Genomic DNA, 23,593 nt, shown 5'->3' with positions numbered 1-23,593 from the left:
TGCCATCGTTGGCATATCGGAATGATCAGCGAATCATTTTGAAAATTCATTTGAGACTAAGAAAAGTGAAAACAGGATTGCTTTCAAAATTACTAAATTTTTTCTAAAAACAGCGTCGCGTTAAGGTCTGTGAAACAACTTTTCGACTACCAGGATATAATGAAATGTATTATTACTGGGGATGAGTCTAGGGTCTATGCTTACGACCAGGAAACAGAGATCAGTCGGCCGATTATCAAGCCAAAGATGAGCCGAAGTCGAAAAAAACATGTCAAAGCTGGTAAAAAATTAGGGTTATGTTGACAGTTTTCTTTGATTAACGAGGTGTGGGAACTCCGAATTCCTTCCGACCGGACAATCTATCAACAAGGAGTACTATTTGAGCGTTATGCGTAATTCTATTTGTAAAAAGGGTCGAAAATACTTGGGTTTTGCACCATGATAATGATTCTTCGTGAGTTTTCCGCCAAAATTTCAAGTCATGTCCTGCCGCAGCATTGCATTTGCCTGATTTAACTCCGTATGACTTCTGAAATTTTAGCAAACTCAAACGAGCGAAAGACAATTTTGCTCAGCGAAGAGCCTCACTTCTGATTGAATGGATACGTTAAGAAGCAACATTGTGGGATTTATGGATTAAGGAATCACTGTTTGGTGTACTCTATGAGCAGAGGGTCCATATTCCTTTCAAAAGAAGCCAGTCAATGAGGAACGCTGTAGAGCCATAATCAATGACTTTTTCGTGCCTGAATTAGACGATGTTGATATGGACGACCTTTTGTTCCAACAAAATAGTGTTATAAGCCATACAGCCAAGGAAGCAATAAACTAATTGAAAGAAGTATTTGGCGAGTGCGCTTGTGGCGTGGCCTCCAATGTCAAGTCGCTTTTCAACGAATATAAGCGCATATGCGTTCTTGCTGATTACGGCAAAAATTGCTAAAAATGGTTGAAAATTAGGCCCCTCGGCTGGAATTTTTCAAGCCAATGTGAAAAGTGAATATGACAATTTTTAGCGAAACACTGGGCCAGCGCAAACGGGCGCCAGCTTGATTTGGAGGTCACAACGGCTTTTGCTTTGATTGACAGGGAATCATCTACTATGAGCGGATCCACCATGACCAAACTCTTAACTTGAACCAACGCTGTCAGCAATGAACCGTCTGAAGGAATTAATCGACCAGAGGAGATGAGCTTTGGCCCATGGAAGAAGAATTGTGTAAAATTAGGACAACGCCAGGACAAACATATCAATAGGGACTTGTCAGAAAATCTGAGACCTTGATTTCGTCCACAAGCAATCACTCTTTTAAAAAAAAGTCATTACATAGAAAATTTAAAGCCTAAGTAATTTTGATAATGACAGTTATTTAGTTTGTATTCCGACTGACTAGGTCACAATCCCATTTTAAAATAATATTAAGATCACAAAATATTAGTCGTACAAGACCAGAGGCAATCACTCTCGTTCTACAGCTAAATTTGTGACCTAAAATGGAGAGTCAAGTTTACTATATAATAAGGTGTACAAATAACCCTCAAAATAAATAATATCTAGCGAGGTTAGTTCGATATTTTATATTAAAGCCACATTTACTTACGTTGACGTTAGACTTTGCCGACTAGTCGACAACGCTGCGTGACTGCCAATACCGCTGGAGCTATTGCTCGTACCGCCACTTGTTCCCTCACTGCGGCTATTGCGTTCCCGCGCTGCTGTCGTTGACGCTATCGGGGCCGCTATGCCGTTGGCATACTCAAAACTCTTCCGTTCGAATTTCTGTACTGTAGCGCGTGCTGAGAACTCTTCCTGTGCTGCGGTAGATTTCTTCGCGTAGTTTACATTACCCAAAGAAGAAGTTGTGTTGGTTGTGATGTCGTTTGTAGTGCTGTTGTTGGTAGCATTCGCATTCGTATTAGAATTGTTGCCAGCTACAACCGTCGCAGTTGTTATTATGTTCGCATCACAATTTTGATTTTTCTCATCGGAAATGCTGCGCACACGTGGTGCATGCAAAGTGCTTTCTGAGCCGGCCAGCAAACGTGCGCGACCCAGTAGCTCTTTAACATTTTCGTTCTCCTGCTGTAGAGCGCGCATGTCACCGCGTGATTTCGATTTGATACGCAACGATTCGGCGCCATTAAATTTGTCGTCGTCCTTATGTGATGGCGTGTGCAGATCGGTTTTCGAACGCGACTTAAAGTTCGTCGTATCGCCGCGATACTTTTGTGTCAATTGCTGACGACGTTCTTCTTTGATTTTGTCAATACGCTCGCGGTCCAGCTTCACGCCGGACAACACTTTTAAGCTGCTAGTCGACAAATTCAAATTCGAATTGCTCAGATCGCTGGCGCTGGCATTTATGGCAGCGGCGGTTGAGTTACCCGTAGCCGCTGCTTGCTGCGCTGTCGAGTTAACGTTGTTCTGTATAAGCGAGATGCGATTCTCTGTGGTTGGCGTGATCTTCAGTTCGGCTGTTTCGTAATCGTTTTCTAATGCGGCATCCACCACTGCATGGTTGTAACTCTTCTCGTGCTTGAATGCAGCCGGTGACGCTGCCTTTTCATTCTTCGACAAACAAATCTCTTCGGTAATTGGTATGCCGGGCAGCCGCTTTGGCGGGTTTAACGTTTTCGGACGAGTAAAGTCGAAACTTTTACGTCGATTCGTTACCTCAGCCAGTTCGGGCAGCTGTTGGGTGCTGCGCGTGTTCAACTCTTGCAAATGTTTCGAACCAAATTCGCGCACGAATGCGTTCTCATCCAGCGAACGCGTTATTTGTTGTGATTTCGTCAGCTTCTGTTTGGGGTTCACAGTCTCCTTTGTTGCTACCGTCTGCTCGGTATTCGAGCTGAGACTCGTTTGCGAGGTTTTCAGTTCGGCATTCACAACACTTGTGTGCTTTTTAATCGAACTGCGGAAGCTGAAGTCGAAGGCAGGTAGTTGCTCGACAGGCGAACTCTCGAACTTTGTAGCCAGCTCTTTAACGCTAAAGTTCGAAGGCGACTTGCGTGCTGAGTTTTCGACAATACCGGCGCTAAGCGGCGGTTCAAGTTCAAGCTCTTGCGCGTTAACATTCGCAAGCTCTATACATTCTGCTTTCACAATATCTGTGTCGGTTTTGATGCTATCCAAGCTGTCCAATTCTAATTTGTCTGATGGATCAGCTTCTCTTACTTCACCTTTCAATTGTTCACCTAATAAATTTTCATAAACACTTTTCGGTTTGCGTAATTCAACATTTTCATAGAGCAAACCCTCATCTTCTTGCTCGGCGTCGTCTTCCAAACTGTCTAACAGATTTTTCTCGCCACACATCGGCATATCTGGCCGACATGCCTTGCTAGTTGTCTTTTCATTTAGGAGCGGTACGTTTTCGTAAGCACTAAAGTCCTGCATATCATTCTCATTGGTCTCTTTCAGACATTCGAGCGTCACAACACTCTTACGTTCGTCATTTAATAGCTGATTTACCTCGGTCACAGAATTTCTAAAGAATCGCACCTGCTCATAAACGGTATTCTCATCGAAACTCGTCTCCAGCAGCGGTCCCTTGGCAGCAGCCTTCGTCTTGTCGCGCATCACAGCGTAACCTTTAGTTGGCAATTCCTCGCGTGGACTACGCATATTATATGTAATGCTAATTGTAGCACGTATCGGGCTTGTGGGACCGCCTACCGGTGGCGGCTTTTGTGCGCCCAACAACGGTGAGGCCATATTGCTCGGTGTATTCTCGTATTCTTCATACGCTGGCGACTCCGCCTCGGTTTCAATCAACGAATGCATGCTCGACTGACGTTGCAAATTCTGATAGCCGAATTCACTGGGCGTCACCGATTGACTAGTATTGTCTGTGAAATTCGAATTATTCGGCGATGGAATGAGTTGCTGTGCTAATTCTCGTTGTCTATTGTAGGGCAATGTGGACGCATGTCCAGCACCACCATTGCCAATACCATCTACACCGTCGATGGTCATCTTGGTGGTCAGTGGTTGAAGATCGAGTGAGAGCTCTCGTTTAAGTGCGTGCATATCGCGACGTTCGGGATGCGATGTGTTCGTGATGTTCGAGTGTGATGTGAACTGTGTGGGAGGAAAGTAAGTGAGTGATATAACATAATAATTGAAGATAATAAATGTGTCTATAGAAACAATTATTCCTAGAAGTTGTTAACCTCAAATACGATTATTTTGTAAAAATTTAATTTTAAAAATTTTTTGCTCTAAAAGTCTAGCCAATACCTAGACCTCTTCATCTTTGATAGTTAAGATTCGTACGACTTCTTTCATAAGACAATGTTAATAGAGGGATTTCATTTTAAAAATTTTCCTATATAATACTGACAGATCACAACTTCAAGTTACCACTATAACTGCCAGACTAGCGATTCGGCTTATTTCTTAACTTGTAAACTCTGTCAGACAGAAGAAATTTGGTGGGCATAAAGTTGGATCTTTTCACTTTCCTTTACAGTAGATTCTGGAAGGTCTGAATTTTCTTGTGGTCCATAATCTCTGATAAAACAGTTAAGTTAAGAACCGATTTAGTACTTCGATATGCGTTCCCACATCACCTGGATTTTTATTCATCCAAGGGTTGTCAACTCGGCAGCATTCCTCAAAATTCCTGTTTCTTATAACTTCAAGATGTGCAAAAAATTTAGCGAAGCAAACTCTTAATAGCCCCCGTTTGGCACAAAAGGAATTTCGCACGAGGTTCATCGAACCGAAATTCTTACTATAGTAGTGCCATTTTATGACCAGAAAAACTAAACAAACCGTATTCAGAAACTAATACCTCCAAGATCATAATTCAGTGGTTTGATTTAAAATTATTCGATGAGAAAAATACACCATAGCTGATCTCACCTAACCTTAAACAATATCTTGAAATTTAGCTGCATTTCTTTTTTTAAATAATCTAAACTTAAATAGGCAGCTTTTCCACAATACCACACTTATTTTTATATGGAGTATCTAGAAATTTCTTACATTGCTGCCGAGACTTTCGTGTGATGTGCCCAAACAACTGCCCGTGTCGACGCCCAATAATAATGGTTGCTGCTGTTGATGTGAGGATGCGCCCGAGAGTTGTGATAAACCCGACATTGCAGAGGTAGCCATTAGGGGTTCCAAATCATATTGTGGCGTATTGACAGCCGAACTATTCTCGGAGCTGGTCTCACCCACCAACAACGAGTAGCGTGGACTCTGCATTGGTGAGGAAGGTGTAACGGAAATTTTCGAACGTTCCATTTCGGATTTGGCATCTTTGGTTATTTCATTAGTACTATTGCGTAATAGTAACGTATTCAGTGCCTCATTGGCATTGCAGTAGCTGTTGCGATTCTTCGGACGCATCAAGTCGGGTAGATTCTTGGGCGCATGTGTATGATTGTTGTGGCTTGTGTTTCTGTGAAGTGTGAGTTACGAAAAATTAGTAAAAAATAAAATTCAATTATTGAACATGTGCCCTCACCTTCCATAAGGTACTTGTGTAATGCTCTCCAGCTCACGTTTGGCGCAAAGCTCATCCTCGAATTGCATGCGGGATGCGGCATCTTTTGCAGAGAAGCGACGTTCATTGCTCACCCCAGAGCCGGGATAACTGAAACGTTCTTTGAATGAATCCTGATCTTTGCGCTTGGCGCCCAACTGCACTGTGGGGTAACTGTAGCGAGTGCTGATAATGCTGCCACCTGCTGCGGCTGCTGCTGCCGCGCCAGCGCTTGTCTTCTTCTCACCACCACCTTTGGCAGCAATGCCGTACTTCTTTTCAAATTGTATCGCCTTAGCGCTAACGGCATCTTGCGATTTGTTTGTACTCTCTGTCGAGCCGTACAGCGAATTTTTGGAGAGCGCTGACTTGGGTGGCGCGTGTACTTGCACGCTTGCATAAAGCGTCTGTGGATTGGCTATGGTGTGCTCAGGTGTGCTGCAATCAATGAACTGTATATCGGACAATTGATCTTCGAGCTTGTAACGTTTGCAGCAGCTTTCGTCACTAGAAAGATGTGCGTGATGCTCATGGCAGACCGACTCGTTGCCAGCTGCGTCTAACATTGTACCACTTGGCATACCTGCTGCGCCGCCGTGGCCGCCGTGGCCGCCCTGTTGTGCCCAATTATTCGCCAAAGCGGAAGCTGCGCTTGGCGAAAGATGCAAATTGAGACGTGGCTGCTTTTTGGGACTCGGATTAACGCTGTTTGTCTGACTGGAAAACTCCTCGGGACGCGCGCGCAATATGCGACGTGAAGCTGCGCCAGAAGCTGGTGGTATATTTTCCTTGCCGACGCGTGGTGAGCTCACTAGCGACTCACTTTCGGAGAAGATGCGCATCTCAGGCTCTTCACGATCGAAATTCAAACCCAATTCGGAGAGCTCGCGTGACGGACAAGTTGTCACATGTCCACGTTGTGGCGACTGCAGCAAATCAAAGTAGGAATCATGCGAAACCGAACGTGAGTGTCCAGCAGTGCGCAGACTGTCGATGGAGTTCGAACGTACACAGACTTCCATCGGCTTTCCGACCACGTCGTCACGTCGACTGCTCGTCTCGAATAGTTCAATCGATTTCGGTTTTTCTTGCTTGTGCAGCGCCTTACCCACTTTACCGGCATTTGTGATTATCAAGTCGGCTTCTGCAAATGTAACTTGTGTGTGACTGCCGTCCTTCTGACGCGCTGGCGGCACAACATTACTAGCAACTGCAGTTGACGCGGCACCAGTCTTCAAATCGTGTGCGCCGTTGCTGATTGGTCGTTGATTACGTGTAAAGAGCGATTTCCATGAATGTGTTTTCCGCTTCTGCCAGCTGCGTGGCACCGACAGCACTGTATGATATTTATCAGGTAGACTAGATGGTCCACCGCCGACCTCAATATATGAACCAATATTTGCAGCATTGCTGGATACCATATTTATAGGCATTGTAGTCTTCATATCGAGTCCATCAATACGTGAGTGACGCTCCTGTGCCTCCTCTAAACTAATCAACTTCGGACCGCCAGTGCTAAGACTTTTCGGACGCTCCATATAGGTAAGCGATTGATCGTGTTCGCGCTGCTCCACTAACAAGCTCTCACAATCCGTTAACGAATCGAGACGCGTCTCGTTGGCTTGTGCCGCGCCAGCTGTGGCAATGTAGCTAAGACGCACATTCATATCATCGAAGGCGTCGAAAATATTGTGACAATTACGTATCAGGTACTCAGTGACGACAGCTTGTACGCCAACGCCGCGTAGCGCTGCCACACCACCGGACTCGAGCGCTGGTGAGCGAAGTAGATTGGGAGCCCAAACTATAGCCAGATTCTTGTCATTCATGCTGGTGCGTGCAGAGTGTTGTGAGATGCGATTTAGATGCTCCGCTAAGTATTTCAATGTGCTGCGGGGAGAAAAGAGTAAAAGTATGTTGACGATTGGACAAAATCCACTAACTTTTAAGTATCCCTACAATATAGATCTACTTACCGATAATGCGGTGGCGGCAACTTCAGTACAGTCTCCTTCATCAGTCGAAGTCGTTCGTTCGACTCGCTCTTCTCTTGTATGGCCTCAACAAAGTTGTCATACAACTGGTACGTACACAAAGGATTCGGTAATTCACGGAAGTACATTTTCAGCAACGAACTAACCGCGTGTATGTCTTGTTTCATCTCCGGATTACCCAAATCTGGTATACGCTCTTCGTCGAAAGCGCGTCGCAACTTTTGTATATTCGACGTAATACCCGAAAGCCGATAGATACCATCGACGATACCATATTCTTCAATGAATTCCGCGCAACATTTCAATACCATTGGTATCTCCTGCCCGCTGTTGAGTAAATGCTCTGATAGATCACACGAGAAGACGCGTTCCCGATAGATGCCGCTCTGCTTGAGACGACGCCGTGATGGCCGTGATAAGATGAAGGAACGAAAGAATGCAATGAGTTTGCCATGTTTACGTAAAACCGGTTTCGTTGGCGAGACATCTAATTGGCCGACTAGTGGCGCTGGCATAGGAAAATGACGCGGCACCTTATCACCGATTGTAGCCACGCACGATTGCGGAAAGAAACCAACTTCGTATTGTGATTTTTGTAAGTGCGATTTCTTGCCACGCCACCAAATCGATTCAGCCGGACTAGGCATATCAATAACGGAGATCATATCACCCACTTCAATAGAGATTTCATCGGATGCTTGCGCCTGATAGCGACGCACACCATAAGCGGCTCCCACTGCGGGTGTATTTATCGTACGCATTGTATCACCATCGGCTAGCGGTAAACGACGCCCCTTATTGTCCAATTGCAACCAAGTGAGTATAGTGCCGCAAGTCAACGAATCGGAGGCGATCTTTGAGAAACGCTCCAAATATTTTGCGACCGCATATTCGACATCTTCCTCACTCTTGAAATCCAACTCTTCCAAATTCTTCAGACCGCTTATTTTGCGATCATACACGCAGCGATGCAACATCTCGTCCAACATCTGCATATTGTCAAAGGAACGTTTCACTAGAAACGGATCACAGCTGTGCGGGAAAACTTTTATGATGAACCAACAATTCGCTGGCGAGAAGGAACGGTAGGATGAGGGACCGGTACCGCTGTTGCTGAGCGCCTGTCCCAGTTGACTGCCGGCAATATCGCCGCCAATCGATTGTGATGCTATGCTGCTGTTCAGCAATTCGGATTTATCGTCCATTAGACGCACCGAAAATGCGCCCAATTGCACGCGTTCATAGTGGAAGTGTGCGCATTCTTCGAGTTTCGGAAAGCGACAGGATTTCTGAAATGAGAGGAAGAAACAAATTGCAATTAGTTTGCGAGCAAGGAAATAAAAAGTTTAGAAACGTGTAGAGTATTGGAAATCAAGAAAAATGGGTGAGCGGTGTTCATATATAAGTTGCTGAAGCATTTAGTCAAAGAATTTCCAACATTTCAAAATATTCGAGCAACACCTTCTTAATAGTTAACAGAAACAAATATTGGACAGGCAAAACTTTATTGAATCACTTATAGAGCTTACGGATTTCCAACAATTTGAACTGAGTCATCTTGGCAAAAAAATTTTCAAAGGCCTTGTCTTCGTCATGGGGCAAACCACACATTATTGTCAGAATTGAAAGCTCTATCGTGGAATTCGGAGGATTAGAGCCTTGGCTGACATCTATTACAATCATCGTTAATTTCGGAGTCTCGCTGATCTCAGCTATTGAGTATAAGGCAAGTACCAGGAAAATATAATTGTCATTGGTTATACAGGTGTGTACAAGCGAACTAATAGTTGTGCTACTAGGGTACTTGTTCTTAGCAAAGTTCATCTTGCCGCATTGTAACGAATTTCGAGTTCTTTTTGGTCACTGTGCATTCGGAATTTATGCGGTAAGGTTAAAAATCTTGTCGGATGCAAGTTGTCAAAGTTGTATAACGAAGGGCGAGGTGGAATAATTCAAGCACTTTCTCCTCCATTGTCCAGCCTTTGCAAGACTGAGGTTGAAACATCTCGACAGTCTTATCTTCAACGAACCAGGAGACATAGGCGAAACCGACATTAGTCGTCTCAACAAATTTGTGATAAGCTTTGTCATGGGCTTTATTCAGTGGCTTAGGAAGGACATGGGAATGATAAATTTTATTTTAACTGAGGAGCCTAGCACTCTGTCCCCTGAAAATGTGAAGGTGTTAGCAGGATGGAAATTAACGTTCAAGAGGGTATCGTATGGTAAATTGTTATACTCTTCCGTTTTCTATCTAACAGTCTGCATTTATTTGTATTTTTATCTATTGCACTGTGCAAAAGTGAGCTGCTGAGTGTTAGATCAAACCAATTTTTATCTTTACAGACTGAATCCAAAGCAAAGAAGTAATTTCTCAGTTCTTCGAAGTTAGTCTCCAAACTTGAAATATTTGCTTACGAAGTTCAGAATTATTCTTATTTATAAACATTATTATAAATTATAGTGTATATCATAATTCGTCCAAGTAGAGGCACTTTTTTCAATAGCTTTTTTTTTTGCAGATCACACGTGAGTCATGTCAAGCTGTCATAATATTTTTGTTTAGTATTGTTTGGAATTTTATCATGGAAAAATTTATGCCTGAACAAGCTTTACAAAGCGTTCAACTTTATAACGAAAATTCACGTTCTGTAAATAATGTGTTTTGCACGCTTCAATCAACTTATGATCAACATAATCGGCCTATTGAGAGTACTATTCTCAACACAATCACCCACCTTAAGACCTGAATAGACCACGTCTACCATGCAGTGATGAAAATATTAACGCCATAGCTGAGAGTGTACACGATGACCGTGGAAAGTCGATTCGGTATCGTTCGTAGCAACTCGGATTAACGTATGGAACGACTTGACGCATTTTGCGTCGAGATGATATATTGAAAGCGTCCAAAACGACTTGTGCAAGAACTGACGCTACGTCGACCTACCCAAGTGACATCGCTTCCCTCTATGGGCTCTTGAAAAGTTCCAAGAAGACCCCGACGTTTTCGAGCCAAATTTTTTTTTTAGCGATGAGGCCCATTTCTGACTCAATGGGTAGTAAACAAGCTGCATTTTCGACGAAGACCAACCAGAAGATATTCAAGAACTGACATTCAGAAAAAAACAGCAGTTGGTGTGGTTTGTGGACCGTGGAATCATCGGTTCATATTTCTTCAAAAATGATGCCGGTGAGAACGTAACCGTCAAGTGCAACCGTTGTCGCGCCATGATAACCGTATAATTGATGCCTGAAATTGTGATCTCGACGACATTTGGTTTCAAAAAGACGGCGCCACTTCTCCCATATCGCATCAATGAATGGATTTATTGGAAGAACACTTTAATGAGCAGATAATTTCACGTTTTGGGCCGATCGATTGGCTACCTAGATCTTGTGAAATCACACCGTTACACATTTTTCTGTGGGGATATGAAAAGTCTATAGACTATGCGAACAAATCCGCTTCGATGTAGGATTTGGAGACGTAGCCGCGGTCAACATTTCAAAGAGATAATCTTCAAAAGATAAATGCCAAAATATGTTCTTTCGAATAATAATAAACATTCCCCATTAGATTAGAAGTATCGGTGTTTTTTTTAACAAGTGTGGAACCTTGAAACAGATGATAAATACCATCGCTTTGGTTAACGTTGTTTCGTGTTCGTAATAATATCAACCTAATATCTCTCATATGAAAGCACAAAATTTATAAGAGAAAAACCTTTATTTGCTTGTAATAAATTCCTACATGTTGCAGCAGCAACATACAATGTTGCAATATTTATGAAAACCGCTTTGTGGTTGCTGTGCTGCTGTTCACATTTTTACTGGCTCATCGCAAATATTTTTGTATGTACATGTGTATGTGTGGTTGCTCCACAAAGCTGTGCTTAATATGTAGGTGAGTCTGTACGCAAAGGCATGTGTGTTGCACATCCACAACTGACAGTTACTTTTAACACACATTTCGCCTTGACTGACCTAATTCACAGTGAGTTGCGTAAGTACCGGTACAACGAGTGCCGCTTTGGCAGTTATTTTATTTATTTTCTTTTTTCACTCTCTTGTGCCTTTTGGCTTGTTACTGAGAGAATTAATTTTCCTCCACACCACAAATTTTTGCAATTTTCTCTTTTTTTCTTTTTGCTGCAGGGATTTTTATGTTGTCACAGCAATTTGTGGTATATTTGGTGCTGTGGTGGAGCAGGCGAAGGCATACGCGCGCCGAGAGGCAGCAGCTGAGAAGCAAAGCTGCAGATTTGCCAACCAAGCAACATGTCACAAATATAGTAGATAAACAACAGAAATGGTAGCAAACAGAAAAAATAAAAAATAAATAAAAATAATAGAATAGCAAATAAAACATCAAAAACTAATAATAAATACTTGGAAAGCGCAGGCAAAAGCATAAAAGTGCTACAAAGCTTTCTTTGCGGCGGCTCCAATGTTCCGGCGCTGTGGCAATGGCTGTTTTCCTGTCGCCGCTGACGCCTTTGACGCAACTGAGATGCTTATGCGGGGGAGAAATCATCACAAAACACACACACCCATACATGTATAAACAACAACAACTACAAATCCGTATTTTTAGCAGCAGCATCAAAAGCATGGCGGCGAGTAAAATTGACAGTTACAAAAGTAGGACGATTCGTGGGTGTATGTGTGTCACTTTCGGTGATGAGGCGCACAAACAAAGCAAAAACAAAAACAACCAAAAACAAACAAAAAACACAAAAAAAAATAAAAAAACAGTAAAAAAAAGAAGCTCCATATTTAACTTTTTTTGGGCGTTGCCTCTCGTAATTGACTAACCAACTGTCCTTTTTATTGTGGCATGCCACATTGAAGCGTGCAGCAGCACATACGCGCCAGAAAAAAAATTTACTTATATATTTGTATATGTATCTTGAGGTTTTGTACTTGCTAACGGTACTAAAAAGAATAGCATGAAACACAAACATTTGTATGAATATATTCATATGTATGCATGTATATGTATGTACATATGCGCGTTAATTGCGTGCGCAAACATAGCAAGCTAACCAACTCCTACGCGCTCCCACGGGCTGATTACACATTTTTGTAATTCCTGCAAAAATGAAAACAAAGTAAGTAAAAAATAAAAAAAAGGATTCGGTTTCTTTGGGTGTGTCTGTCAAGTGTAGTCGCCAGGACTTTGTTGCCCGCGAGTAAAAATAAATTGCATAATTTTGTATTGTTGTGTACGCTGTGTAGACATTGAAATTAGGTTGAGCAGATTGACAGCTGCTGAAATGGTTAACCTAATTTTTAGGTTATGTTGAGCTTTTTGTAGACTTGTAGATGGACTGTGGCGCAAAGTGATGGTTATGCTTGAAACGGTTATGCTCGAAAATTGTAAGCGGCCACCGATTTGTATCCATTTGGAAAACAAGTTGTTATTTTTTTATCCCCTTTGTTTGATATAAATTACCTCTAAATCGAATTAAGGTTCTTAATATGGAAAAAAGATGTTTATCTTGATTTTGTTCAATCAGTTTGTATGTCAGCTACATACTATATGCTAGAGTGGTCTGATTTAAACAATTTCTTCAGAGATTGTATCGTTGTGTTGGACAAAAAGCTATACCAAATTTAGTGAAGATATCTTGTCCAAACAAAAAAGCTTTTCATACAAGGCCTTTAGTTTGAACAGCTAATTTGTATGTCAGCTTTATGCTATAGTAATCAGATTTGAATTTCTTTGGAGCTTGTAGCAAAGCTTCGGATAATAACGCATGCCAAATTTTGTGAAGATGTCTTTTCGAATAAAAAGTTTTCCGTACAAGCATTTGGTTTTGATCGGTCAGTTTGTATGACGGCTATATGCTATAGTTGTCCGATATTGGTGGTTCCGACAAATAAGTTGCTTTTTAGGGAAAAAGGAATGTATGAAAAATTTCAGATCGATATGTTATAAATTGAGGGGCTAGTTTGCATGTATACAATATGGCTAACTGAACTCAGCTTGTCATGCTGATAATTTATATATGTATGTACATATATAGCGACTCCAACATAACATTCTGGGAATACATGTTTCAATCATAAATAACACACATATTCCTACAACACTTGCTATGTAGATTTATATATTATTGCACATATTCGATTTTTTTTTACGAGCCAGCAAAGATTTGTTCTCCACGACGTATGAATGACGTGAAATGGGAGTGATGGGTAATACATAAATACTATACGTAGAATATTTGTAAAAATACTTAAATATATTATTTCTATTGTATAAATATATACGGAAATCCATTTACGACTACATACATATATATATCAGTATGTAGTATACATATATATGTATGTTGCGCTTCATTGTTGATGCCAGCATTAAAGACGTTGACGTTCAGTCAAGTTACTCCGGCTATTTAAGGCGAATGATGTCATGGATTTCTTAAAAAGAAGGAACTGGTGAGTTGGTCACAAGCGCTATATAAATATATTTTTATATAGGCAACTACAAATATGAGTACATTGTTATACATGAAATAGTACACCTAAAACATTTTTAAAGGCAATCACCGAATTGTGAGTGCTTGCGATTTTTCGTTTTGTTGCGATGACAAGTTTTTACAGTTGTTTGCAGCTATTTTGTACGCAAGCCATGTCCTTCATCTTTAGTGTATTTGCCAGCGGCATATGTATAAACAATTTTTGTATGTATGTATATCTCACAGCTGCGTACAAGTTTCGCTTAAAAGGAAACCTAATTTGATTTGCAGCAATATTTGCCTTGTCCATTAACTTGACAGCCTTGGGGAAGGTCAATCAAAACAGGAGATAGCAAAACGTATACGTAACTTGTAAGTAAGTTTGTGTGAGTATGTGTGTATAAGTACATCAGAGCCATAAAGATACATATGTATATGAATGTATGTTTAGGTAAGTCCGAAAGGGCGTAGAATGGGAGACAAAGAAAGTGTAAGTTAACTTTCAGCCCTGTTGGAACATATTTTTGGTATATGGAGTTTTCAATAGGACAATTTGTCGTAAATTATTTCATTTTATAAAAGTAAAAACATGCCTTCATTTAATAAGGTTTCGACTTGACTTGACAGAAAATTGAAAAAAAATAATAGTAATTTTGAAAGTAACAACCGAAGCTACTTGCGGTGACCATCACTAACCCTTGGAGACTCATCAGTTTAGAACACACAAAATTTTGGGAAAAACTCATATGAAGGATCATAAGAACGTTCCAGGGCACCCGAGAACCCTTTGCTAATTATGTAATAGCTCGAAAATTCTCTGTCGGATTTGCTTAAATTTTTCAGAGAATATTTCTCAGATATTATTCTTTAATATCAGAAAATTAAAAAAAAAAAATCGATTTCTTGAAAATTCTAATAAAGTGTAGCCGCTCACTTATTCGTAGTATCTTTATCTGGCAGAGGAGACACAATAGACTTTGGGTCGCGGTGCAATCCTCATTTATTTTTATCTTTTTAGGTACCTTTTTTAAGTTCCTGCGCAAAAAACGAATAATCCACTATTAAATATTTTTTCTTCCGAAATTTTTTGTATAATTATAACCTCAAAATTTTAAAATATTTCACGCAAAAATATTCTTTCAATAAAGTTCAAAAAAAGCCAACTTTTTGTAGGCGGCCACGCTAAGTGTGCCGTTTAGTGATGCTAACTTTATCTTTTTAGTTTGGAAATAAAAATATTGCGTCAAGTGGCACATAAGTATAAAAGAGAAAGAAAGAAATAAAAAGTTCATATCATGATTTGATTCCAGTAATTCCGTGTATTTTTTGCTCACCCTCGTATCGCGTGTACGCTGGAATATTTTATGTATTTCTTTTACGTTAACAGAAATTACCGTTGGCCATTTCGTCTGCTTTATACGAGCATTATCGGGTGCATCTGCATTTATATAGTATGTACAATTTATATGTACATATATGTATTTATGTATATAATGAGCTGTGTTAGTCTGAACTGACCATAACGACGCTTGAGCTTGCAGCGAACGATTCAACGTGTCAGATTGCATGCAAATGTTTAGATTGCAAAACTAATGCTATTAGCTGCTCGCTAAATAAAATAATTCACTAACAACAGATTGAGAGTCGCCGAAGGTACTAGTTGTGTAATTTATTGTCTTAACCGCAGTTACTTTGCTTAATTAAATTTATATACAATTTACTTCAAAATTAGTTATATAGCAGCATGCAATTTAATCACTCATTTAATGTTATGCGAGCGCAATCTTTAAAAATTTTTTATGTATTGAAGGTTTACTAGCAAAAAGCTCGCAAAATATTTCATCCGTTTAAAGGCGTGACTGAGAAGGCGAAACAACCATCCACAAAGTTGTGTGCTGGGATTGGGAACCGCCACGTAAAAAAAAACAGCCTCAATGAAAATAAGAAACCAGCTTCGGATGAGCGACCCCCCCTTTTGATGGCGACCACTGCGAACGTATTAAGGATTACAATTTAAAGGCTTGCACCTGGAATGTCCGATCCCTTAATTGGGAAGGTGTCGCTGCCCAGTTGGTTGATGTCTTCGTAAGAATAAAGGCTGACATCACCGCCTTCAAAAAAAAAAAAGAGGTGGACGGGGTAAGGACTGAGACGAGTAGGTCCCTTTGGCATTTACCGCAGTGGCCATATAAAGAAGCGCAAATTCAGTATGGGATTCGTGGTGGAAATACCACCTGAACAAGGACCTGGCTACACAAGTAAGCTAAGCAAACTATACAAGGAGACTCTTCAGACAACGAAGAATTTTTCACGATGTCTGTAAAAGTACTGAAGGCCAGAATATGCAGATTTCAACCGTTAACTTCAGAGAGGTGTATTCCGAAAAAACTTCTCAATAAAAATGCTGTGCGAACAAAACAATAAATAAAAGCTTCGATTGATGAAAAAATACAGTCGATATAAATAATTTCCAATTTAGTGGAGTGCCTTGATCTCATGATGATTTGCTTGTTCTCTAAAAAAGCTTCTGATTGAAATCAAGCGAGTCGGTTTAGAACTTGTCGGTAACTTACATATGTATTTTTGAAATTTAAAAAATATGCTCGATATGCCTAACGGTAAGGCTGATTAAGGAACACTAACCTCACTATCAACGCCTGTTGTCGTTGCTGGATAATACTAGTTTCGGTACCAGGCTATAGTGGAAACGAAGGCAATTGTAAAGCTGATATGAGCTTGGTGAGCCGTGGACAGTTCTCGACATTTGGGCGATAGCAAGATCCTTCTGTCTTAATGTAAATCGAAAGTAAGGAGCTTCTTACGGTCAGCAAAGTTGGGTTTTCTTTAATTGCAGGGATTCTAACTGGTCATTATGCTATTGGTCTCCACGCTGTGTACCGAATGCTACTTGTAAGATTAATACGCAGAAACTTCTCAACATTTCTTCTTATTTGTACCGTAATTGCGAGATCAGAGATAAAAAAACTTGGAAACTCGCAGCTTTAGACATGCAGCTGAACAGATGATGATGCTGATTTGTATTGAATACAAGGCACTTTGTTGATACTTAAAGTCCGCTTACTGGAGTCCTTTTGCCAGCCTCACAGAGGACTGACCTTAATCTGTCCAATTGTGATTCTCTCTTGGGATTAGCCTAAAGTCACTTAAACGTTTTAGGGTTTTTAAAGGGTTTCAATTTTTATTGAAGTACTTATTGAATAATTTTTTTGTAATAATTTTATATTATTTTATATAATAGTGAAATTCATCACTATATTTTAGCAAATTAATAACTATAGGTTTAACCGTTCCTCAGCTCTGTTCGAAGCTGATATGTACGAGTATATACTTTTTCACACATATGTATGTACATATATTCAAATCACATTTTTATTACACACTTTACTTTTGGTAATTACTCTAATATTTTACCACTGCAAATATTTGATTGCATAACAACCGAACACATTCATCAATTTTGCTAATTAATAATATAATTATAATTTACATTATTAGATTTACAAATACACAGTAACTAACGGAGTGTGGCGCGCACAAAGGTAAACTATTTACATGTGTACAACAAAAATATATATAATTAATGAACTGGTACCTACAATTTAATGTTCTCGGTTGAGAGCCGCGCAAAGAACTGAATAATTGTATGGGTTTTGTTTGTTGAGTGAATCGCTGGAACGAAATGTGGATGTACATACAAATATTTACACATATGTATGCAGTACATGTATGTATATGGTAAGTGCAAATATTTATTTATACGAATGTAGCGAACGTGGTCGAGAGTTAAAGCTTTGCAAATAGCAAATAACGCAATGCTTGTTGCAGATGAAAGCACATACATATGTACATAGACACATACACTCAACTCTATATATGTACAGCACTAAAATGTCCACTACCAATACCATCATACCTCATCACCTAAGGTTGGCATGGTGCAACTAAAGCCGGTGTCCGAACGCCAAGCCATACACATTGCACTTGCATAATATTTGTGACAGTTCTTCATCCCCGATCGCCGTAAAAGAAAGTGAAATAATCACAGGGAAATGAAAATCTATACGCTTTTGAAGGAATGCCAAATGCAGGGAGAAAAATGTTTCTGTACAACAGAAAGGTAAACAATTACAGAAGGGTTTCAAAAAGTGCTTTTTTGGACATAAAAAATCGATCGGTTTGTACTTGCTACCACTTCAAGTTTGAGTAAGTTCGCTGTTTATAAATAATTACAATATGAAGTGTGTTTGTAAAAAATTTATGAAAGCGCAATTATATAAAAACAAGAAAAAACGTTAACTTCGGCTGAACCGAAGCTAATATAGCCTTCACAGGTGTATTTCTTTTAGTAACTATGTGTTCAGTTTCACAATTTTCGAAGATTATAAGAGGTGGCGCAAAAATAACCTTCCGATGTTTTTTTGAAAAATGAAAAATATTTTTAAAAAATGAAAAACTTTGATTCTGCTTGTGGATTATTTTTATTTGGTCTTTTAAATTTTTTTACATCAAGTCGAGAATATGATATCATGTCGGAATATCAGCATATCGGTTGTGGCACGCAGTGTAGTGTACCATTGTTTATTTACGTGTATTTGACAATGACATTAGAGGTCAATTTCAAAATTTATGGCATCTTCTTATCATTTTCAAATTTTAAGAAGATACCACGACAAATGCAAAAGTTTTCCATACAGGCCGTTGATTTCGATAGTTCGGTTTGTATGGCAGCTATATGCTATAGTGAGCCGATCTGAACAATTTTTTCCGATATTACAATATTTCTATAAGCAATAACTCATACCAAATTTCGTGAAGATATATCGTCAAATGAGAAAGTTTCCCATGTAAGTATTTGATTCCGATCATTCAGTTTGTATGGCAGCTATATGCTATAGTTAACCGATCTGAACAATTTCTTCGGAGATTAAAATGTTGCTTTAGAAAATAATCTATACCAAATTTCGTGAATATATCTTGTCAAATGTAAAAGTTTTCCATACAAAAACTTGATTCCGATTGTTCAGTGTGTATGACAGCTATATGTTATAGTGGTCCGATATCGGCAATTCCGAGAAATGAGCAGCTTCTTGAAGAGTAATTCGCAAAATTTCAAAACGATATCTTAAAAACTGAGAGACTAGTTCGTATTTATACAGACAGACAGACAGACGGACATGGCTAAATCGACTCAGCTCAACATACTGATCATTTATATATATACTTCGGTCTCCGACGCTTCCTTCTAGGTGTTACAAACTTCGTGGCAAACTTAATATACCCTGTTCAGGGTATAAAAATTCCAAAACTACGCCAATTGACTGATTTCACTAAAGCCTAATAGCTTTATCACACAGATTTCACAAAAAAATCAGGGGACGGATTGTTTTGCTCAGAACGAAGAATGTGGAAGGGTCCGAAAGACGTCGTTTGCCCAGGACAGGCTTATGCGACGGTATTATCTACTGGATCGCTATAAATCTTTGCCAGATATTAGGACTTTAGTGATGCGATAGCAATTATAGTGGATGCATCAACGAATCGTCTGAGGCACAGAGCGGCAGGATTCAACGACCGACGTCCTGCAAAACAAAAACCTTTTAAGTCAACGAATGCGGAAACAACGGTACGTATGGGCCAAAGAGCTTGAAAATTGATCAGAGAATCAGATCAGACAGTAATTTTTTTGGACGAATCAATATCTTAGGATCCATGTTTGAAGAAGGTCATGGGAACGGTTTAGCGGATCAGAATGGCTACAACCTACAGTACGCCAGCCAGTAAATAGTCTGGGGCTATTTTTCTTATAATGGACTAAAATTGATTCATTTAATTGAAGAAAGAGTCAACGGTCACGCGTATAAGAAAATTTAGGAAAAAAATTTGTTACCCTTTATTGTTGAAAAGTATCAATACCAAAGTAACGTTATTTTTTAACCAACATCGCAAATATTTTTTTTTTCAATTCTACCATCATTCCTATTTAATTGTTATCTTTTAGCTTTTTTTTGCAGGTTCGCAACTTTATGGCTGAAAGAAGTATAAAGCAGTTGGCGTGGACCGGGAATAGCATTCAAACCCGATCGAAAAGTTGTGGACGATTATGAAGGTAAAGGTAGCTGCACAGAAGCCGAAGAATAAAAATGATTCCATCCTTTTGAAGACGTGGTATCTCTCATTATCCGTTTTTTCTTGGATGACTCACAACTCAAATTTTTCTACTGACCAGTGCTTTTTGCCCAGTACAGTAATTCAAAGCCTACAAAGTAGTAGTCCGATCTGAACAACTTGTTGGGAGATTGTAGCGCCACCTTAGATAAGAATCCAGCCACATTTCAATTTTGTCAAAAAAGAGGTTTTCCTCATAAGGACTTAAGTTTGTTCGTTCAGTTTGTGTGACAGCTATTGTGGTCGAATACCTTAAAAACTGGATGACACTTCTGGCCTTTAGAAACTACGTAGCTTCGGTATGAAATAATGTTCAGTGTGTTACAAATAATTTAGAGAAATATTGCCGAGTTGAAAATCCTTGGGCAGCTAAAAATTAGGGATCGTTTAGGTTATATACCCGTTTGTTGTAGGTATTCGGTGAGAGAGAGGGAGATGGTAAGGAAAGAATCGCTCTACTTCTTTAATTATCAATAAGGCAGCACAAGTTTTGGCCAATAAACTCTTATAACACTGAGTTATATTAAACTTTTTTTTGTGGAACTTTTCATGGAACTCCATATGTATATATCATAATTTATAGTAAATAAATGCTTCAAAATTTATAAGTATAGTTCTACTGAGTTACTACAGGATTCACTTTCTAAGTTCAATCTGGCGGAAACCTGAGATAGTGAATAGAACAGCCTAGAACAGTGTAACATGGAAAAGTAGGACTACCGTTCGTTTTTCAGAACTTAACCTGTTAGTCTGTACCTTGCTTCGCAGTCGCTAAGGCATTCAGCTCCTTTTTCAGCTAACATTCTCTTAAGCTGAAGAAAAAGTCCTGAAAGTGGAAAGATCTGAAAAACTTGGTATGTAGTCCAGCTTAGGAGACCATAGCTCACTTAAGAACTATGTATATTCAAGCATTTATGTGGAACTTTACCTAGAATTTACTGTCACTTTCTTACCTTAAATTACTCTATTTCACAAATGCTGACTCCAGTTTATATCAAAGGACTTAATTTTTAAAATATTTTTCACAATAAACCTTTTTTTCCTCAGTGCATTGGGCAACCTAAGAATTGAGCTGTCTCTGGTGAAAAAATTGTAATTTTATTTTTTTTTTTTGCCATTTTAAAATCAGTGGCTTGTAATTCTAGTAGAGCATGACTCACATTTGTATTAGACTGAATAACACACATACATATGGACAAATGCCGACACAAGCCGCAAGCCGGTAAGTTAGCGCACGCAATGAGTTATGCAGTAACATAGAATAATTGCATGGGAACAATGTGAGAATGGAACATGCAACGAAGCGTTGCAAGTAATCACGCCGCTGCTCTCGAGTACTGTAGTGCCAGTTTTGGGCTGAATTGTTTAAATGTTGGCACAAATGCGATTTTATGCTTGGCTGCGTAAATGCAACAACAAAGCGATGGAAGTTTCGAGGAAAAAAATTAAAAATAAAAAAAAGTTGTGGAAAAAATAAATGCAAAAGATGCAGTATAATATATAGGAAAACTAACGATGGAGATAACCATAAAATAGCAAAAACAACAAAAGAGCGAAGCAAAACAAAAATAGTTAATTGCAAAAAAGTAGGAAGTCAGTTGGTAACAAAAGCAATAATGAGCTCCACATTAAAGAGATTTTAAAGTGATTTGTGTGCACAATTTTCCAATTGTCTCGCAGAAGACGGGCAATAAAAGAGCTGGAAGCAAGAGAAGGACGGGGTCGTACGCAAGTTACTGAGTGTGCAATTAAGCCTGTTGCACAGCCTTTAGAGCATTACAGTTTTATACACGGGTGCAACAGTTTTGCATGCAGCGTGTTATTCAAGAAGGTTAAGAAGAAAGGTGATATATGTACATAGGTTTACATATGAAGGAAGGGCTATGGGTAAATTCACCTGCTAAGGATTCAAAAGGCAAATATTCATAGAAATGTTTACGTTTAAAAAGCACCATTCGCCTAGGAGATCTAGCGAATATCAACGAGAGGGTTATTTAAGGGAGGATATCGACTTTCTTTCGTAAAAGTTTGTGTCGATCTTTTCTAAAAATGCTTTAGTTTGAAGAGAAGCGAAACACCTTGAAGATCTACTGAATGTTATTGGTAGCAATCTTCAGGGGATGAGATGAATTCTCCTATCGAAAAAGTTTGTGTAGACAGGTAACATCTAAAAATTATTCTTTAGTGAAGAAGATCTCATATTATCATAGAAGAGAAGATAGAAAGATTTTTGCGTCTACAAGTAGAATCTGAAAATGATCTTCTAGTGAGGAGGATCCGCTATTACCATGGCAGAGAAGAGATAAATGTGAAATCAGCTTCAAGCAGCACAACCCACTTGACCAAGACTCTGTAGCGAGGAGAGCAAATGAAGGAATCATCTAAGCACCAAACTCTACAACTCCCTGTCCTGCTATATGGTGTAGAGGTAAGGACGATGACATCATCTCATAAGTCGGCATTACGAGTTTTCGAGAGAAAGATTCTGCGGAAATAAGGACCTGGCACCCTTGGAACCTCCAATTGGCGCCAAACAGCGAAAAGAAAGAACGGCTGGCGCGCTGCTGTAAACTCGGATACAACCGTGTAAGCGGTGTCTACGCCAACGAAAAAGAACAAGAAGTCTCTCAGTTCTTTTCAAAAATGAAGTTACCACCTTCCTACATGTTGTTCAGATCGAACTACTATGCTGTCATACAAACTAACCAATCAAAATGAAGTCCTTATATGGGCAACTTTTTTATTAGACAGTATATCTCCACGAAATTTTACATAGAGTGCAGACCAGGGCAGTGACAAGCTCTGAAGAAGATCAGATTGCACCACTGTAGTATATACATATGTAGCTGTTATGCAAACTGACTTACACATTTTCTCAACTGCACTCGAACTTACACCCACCTTACTTGCTTGCAATTTAACTGCGGCATCATAGTACTCGCTGTTGTTGGTGGTAAGCGTCGTAGCAGCGCATTGCAGGCGCTAGCACTTCAGCAGAAATATCTGCCAGGGCAACAACAACAATATACACAATAATAACAGCAAGTAAAGTCGCCCCCATAAAGCAGCAATAATGCATAATACTACAAAATGCAAGTACTTTTAATGTAACTAGCCAACTACTTGGTCACCTAGAAGTGAGCACACACACAAATACAAACATGGATATATGAAACTATTGACACACTCGCGATGGCCACTCGACGGTGGCTTGAAGTGATTTGTTGGCCCTTTAACCAACCAATTTTTTACTGCCGCTCAACGACCGCTGTCACATCGCATACAATTTTCAATTGTTACTGCTGTTGCACACACATAATTTTCATTTCTTCATCAGCGTTTGCTTATAGCTGTGGCACTTGTGGCACCTAGCAAACACAAACACACACACACACATAAAAAGAAAGATATAAAATATTACGTAGCACTCGACAACAATGGCAGAATT

At 39.6% G+C, this 23,593-nt stretch overlaps 1 protein-coding gene across 7 annotated transcripts in view; it reads right to left on the bottom strand.

The window, feature by feature from the left end:
• The window catches only part of LOC105233133 (GTPase-activating protein CdGAPr), a 188,304-nt gene that overhangs the window by 2,287 nt on the left and 162,424 nt on the right, over window positions 1-23,593 (bottom strand). For all 7 annotated transcript variants that reach the window (XM_049454666.1, XM_049454678.1, XM_049454688.1 and 4 more), the window contains 4 exons: window positions 7,475-8,781; window positions 5,481-7,388; window positions 4,994-5,414; window positions 1,602-4,084 (listed from right to left, as the gene is read on the bottom strand). In XM_049454666.1, the coding sequence (XP_049310623.1) occupies window positions 1,602-4,084; window positions 4,994-5,414; window positions 5,481-7,388; window positions 7,475-8,781 (6,119 nt within the window). The remainder of the gene's footprint in view (window positions 1-1,601; window positions 4,085-4,993; window positions 5,415-5,480; window positions 7,389-7,474; window positions 8,782-23,593) is intronic.

Source organism: Bactrocera dorsalis, chromosome 1 (genome assembly GCF_023373825.1).
Source record: "Bactrocera dorsalis isolate Fly_Bdor chromosome 1, ASM2337382v1, whole genome shotgun sequence".
Taxonomy (NCBI): domain Eukaryota; kingdom Metazoa; phylum Arthropoda; class Insecta; order Diptera; family Tephritidae; genus Bactrocera; species Bactrocera dorsalis.
This window is presented reverse-complemented; position numbering and strand designations above follow the sequence as displayed.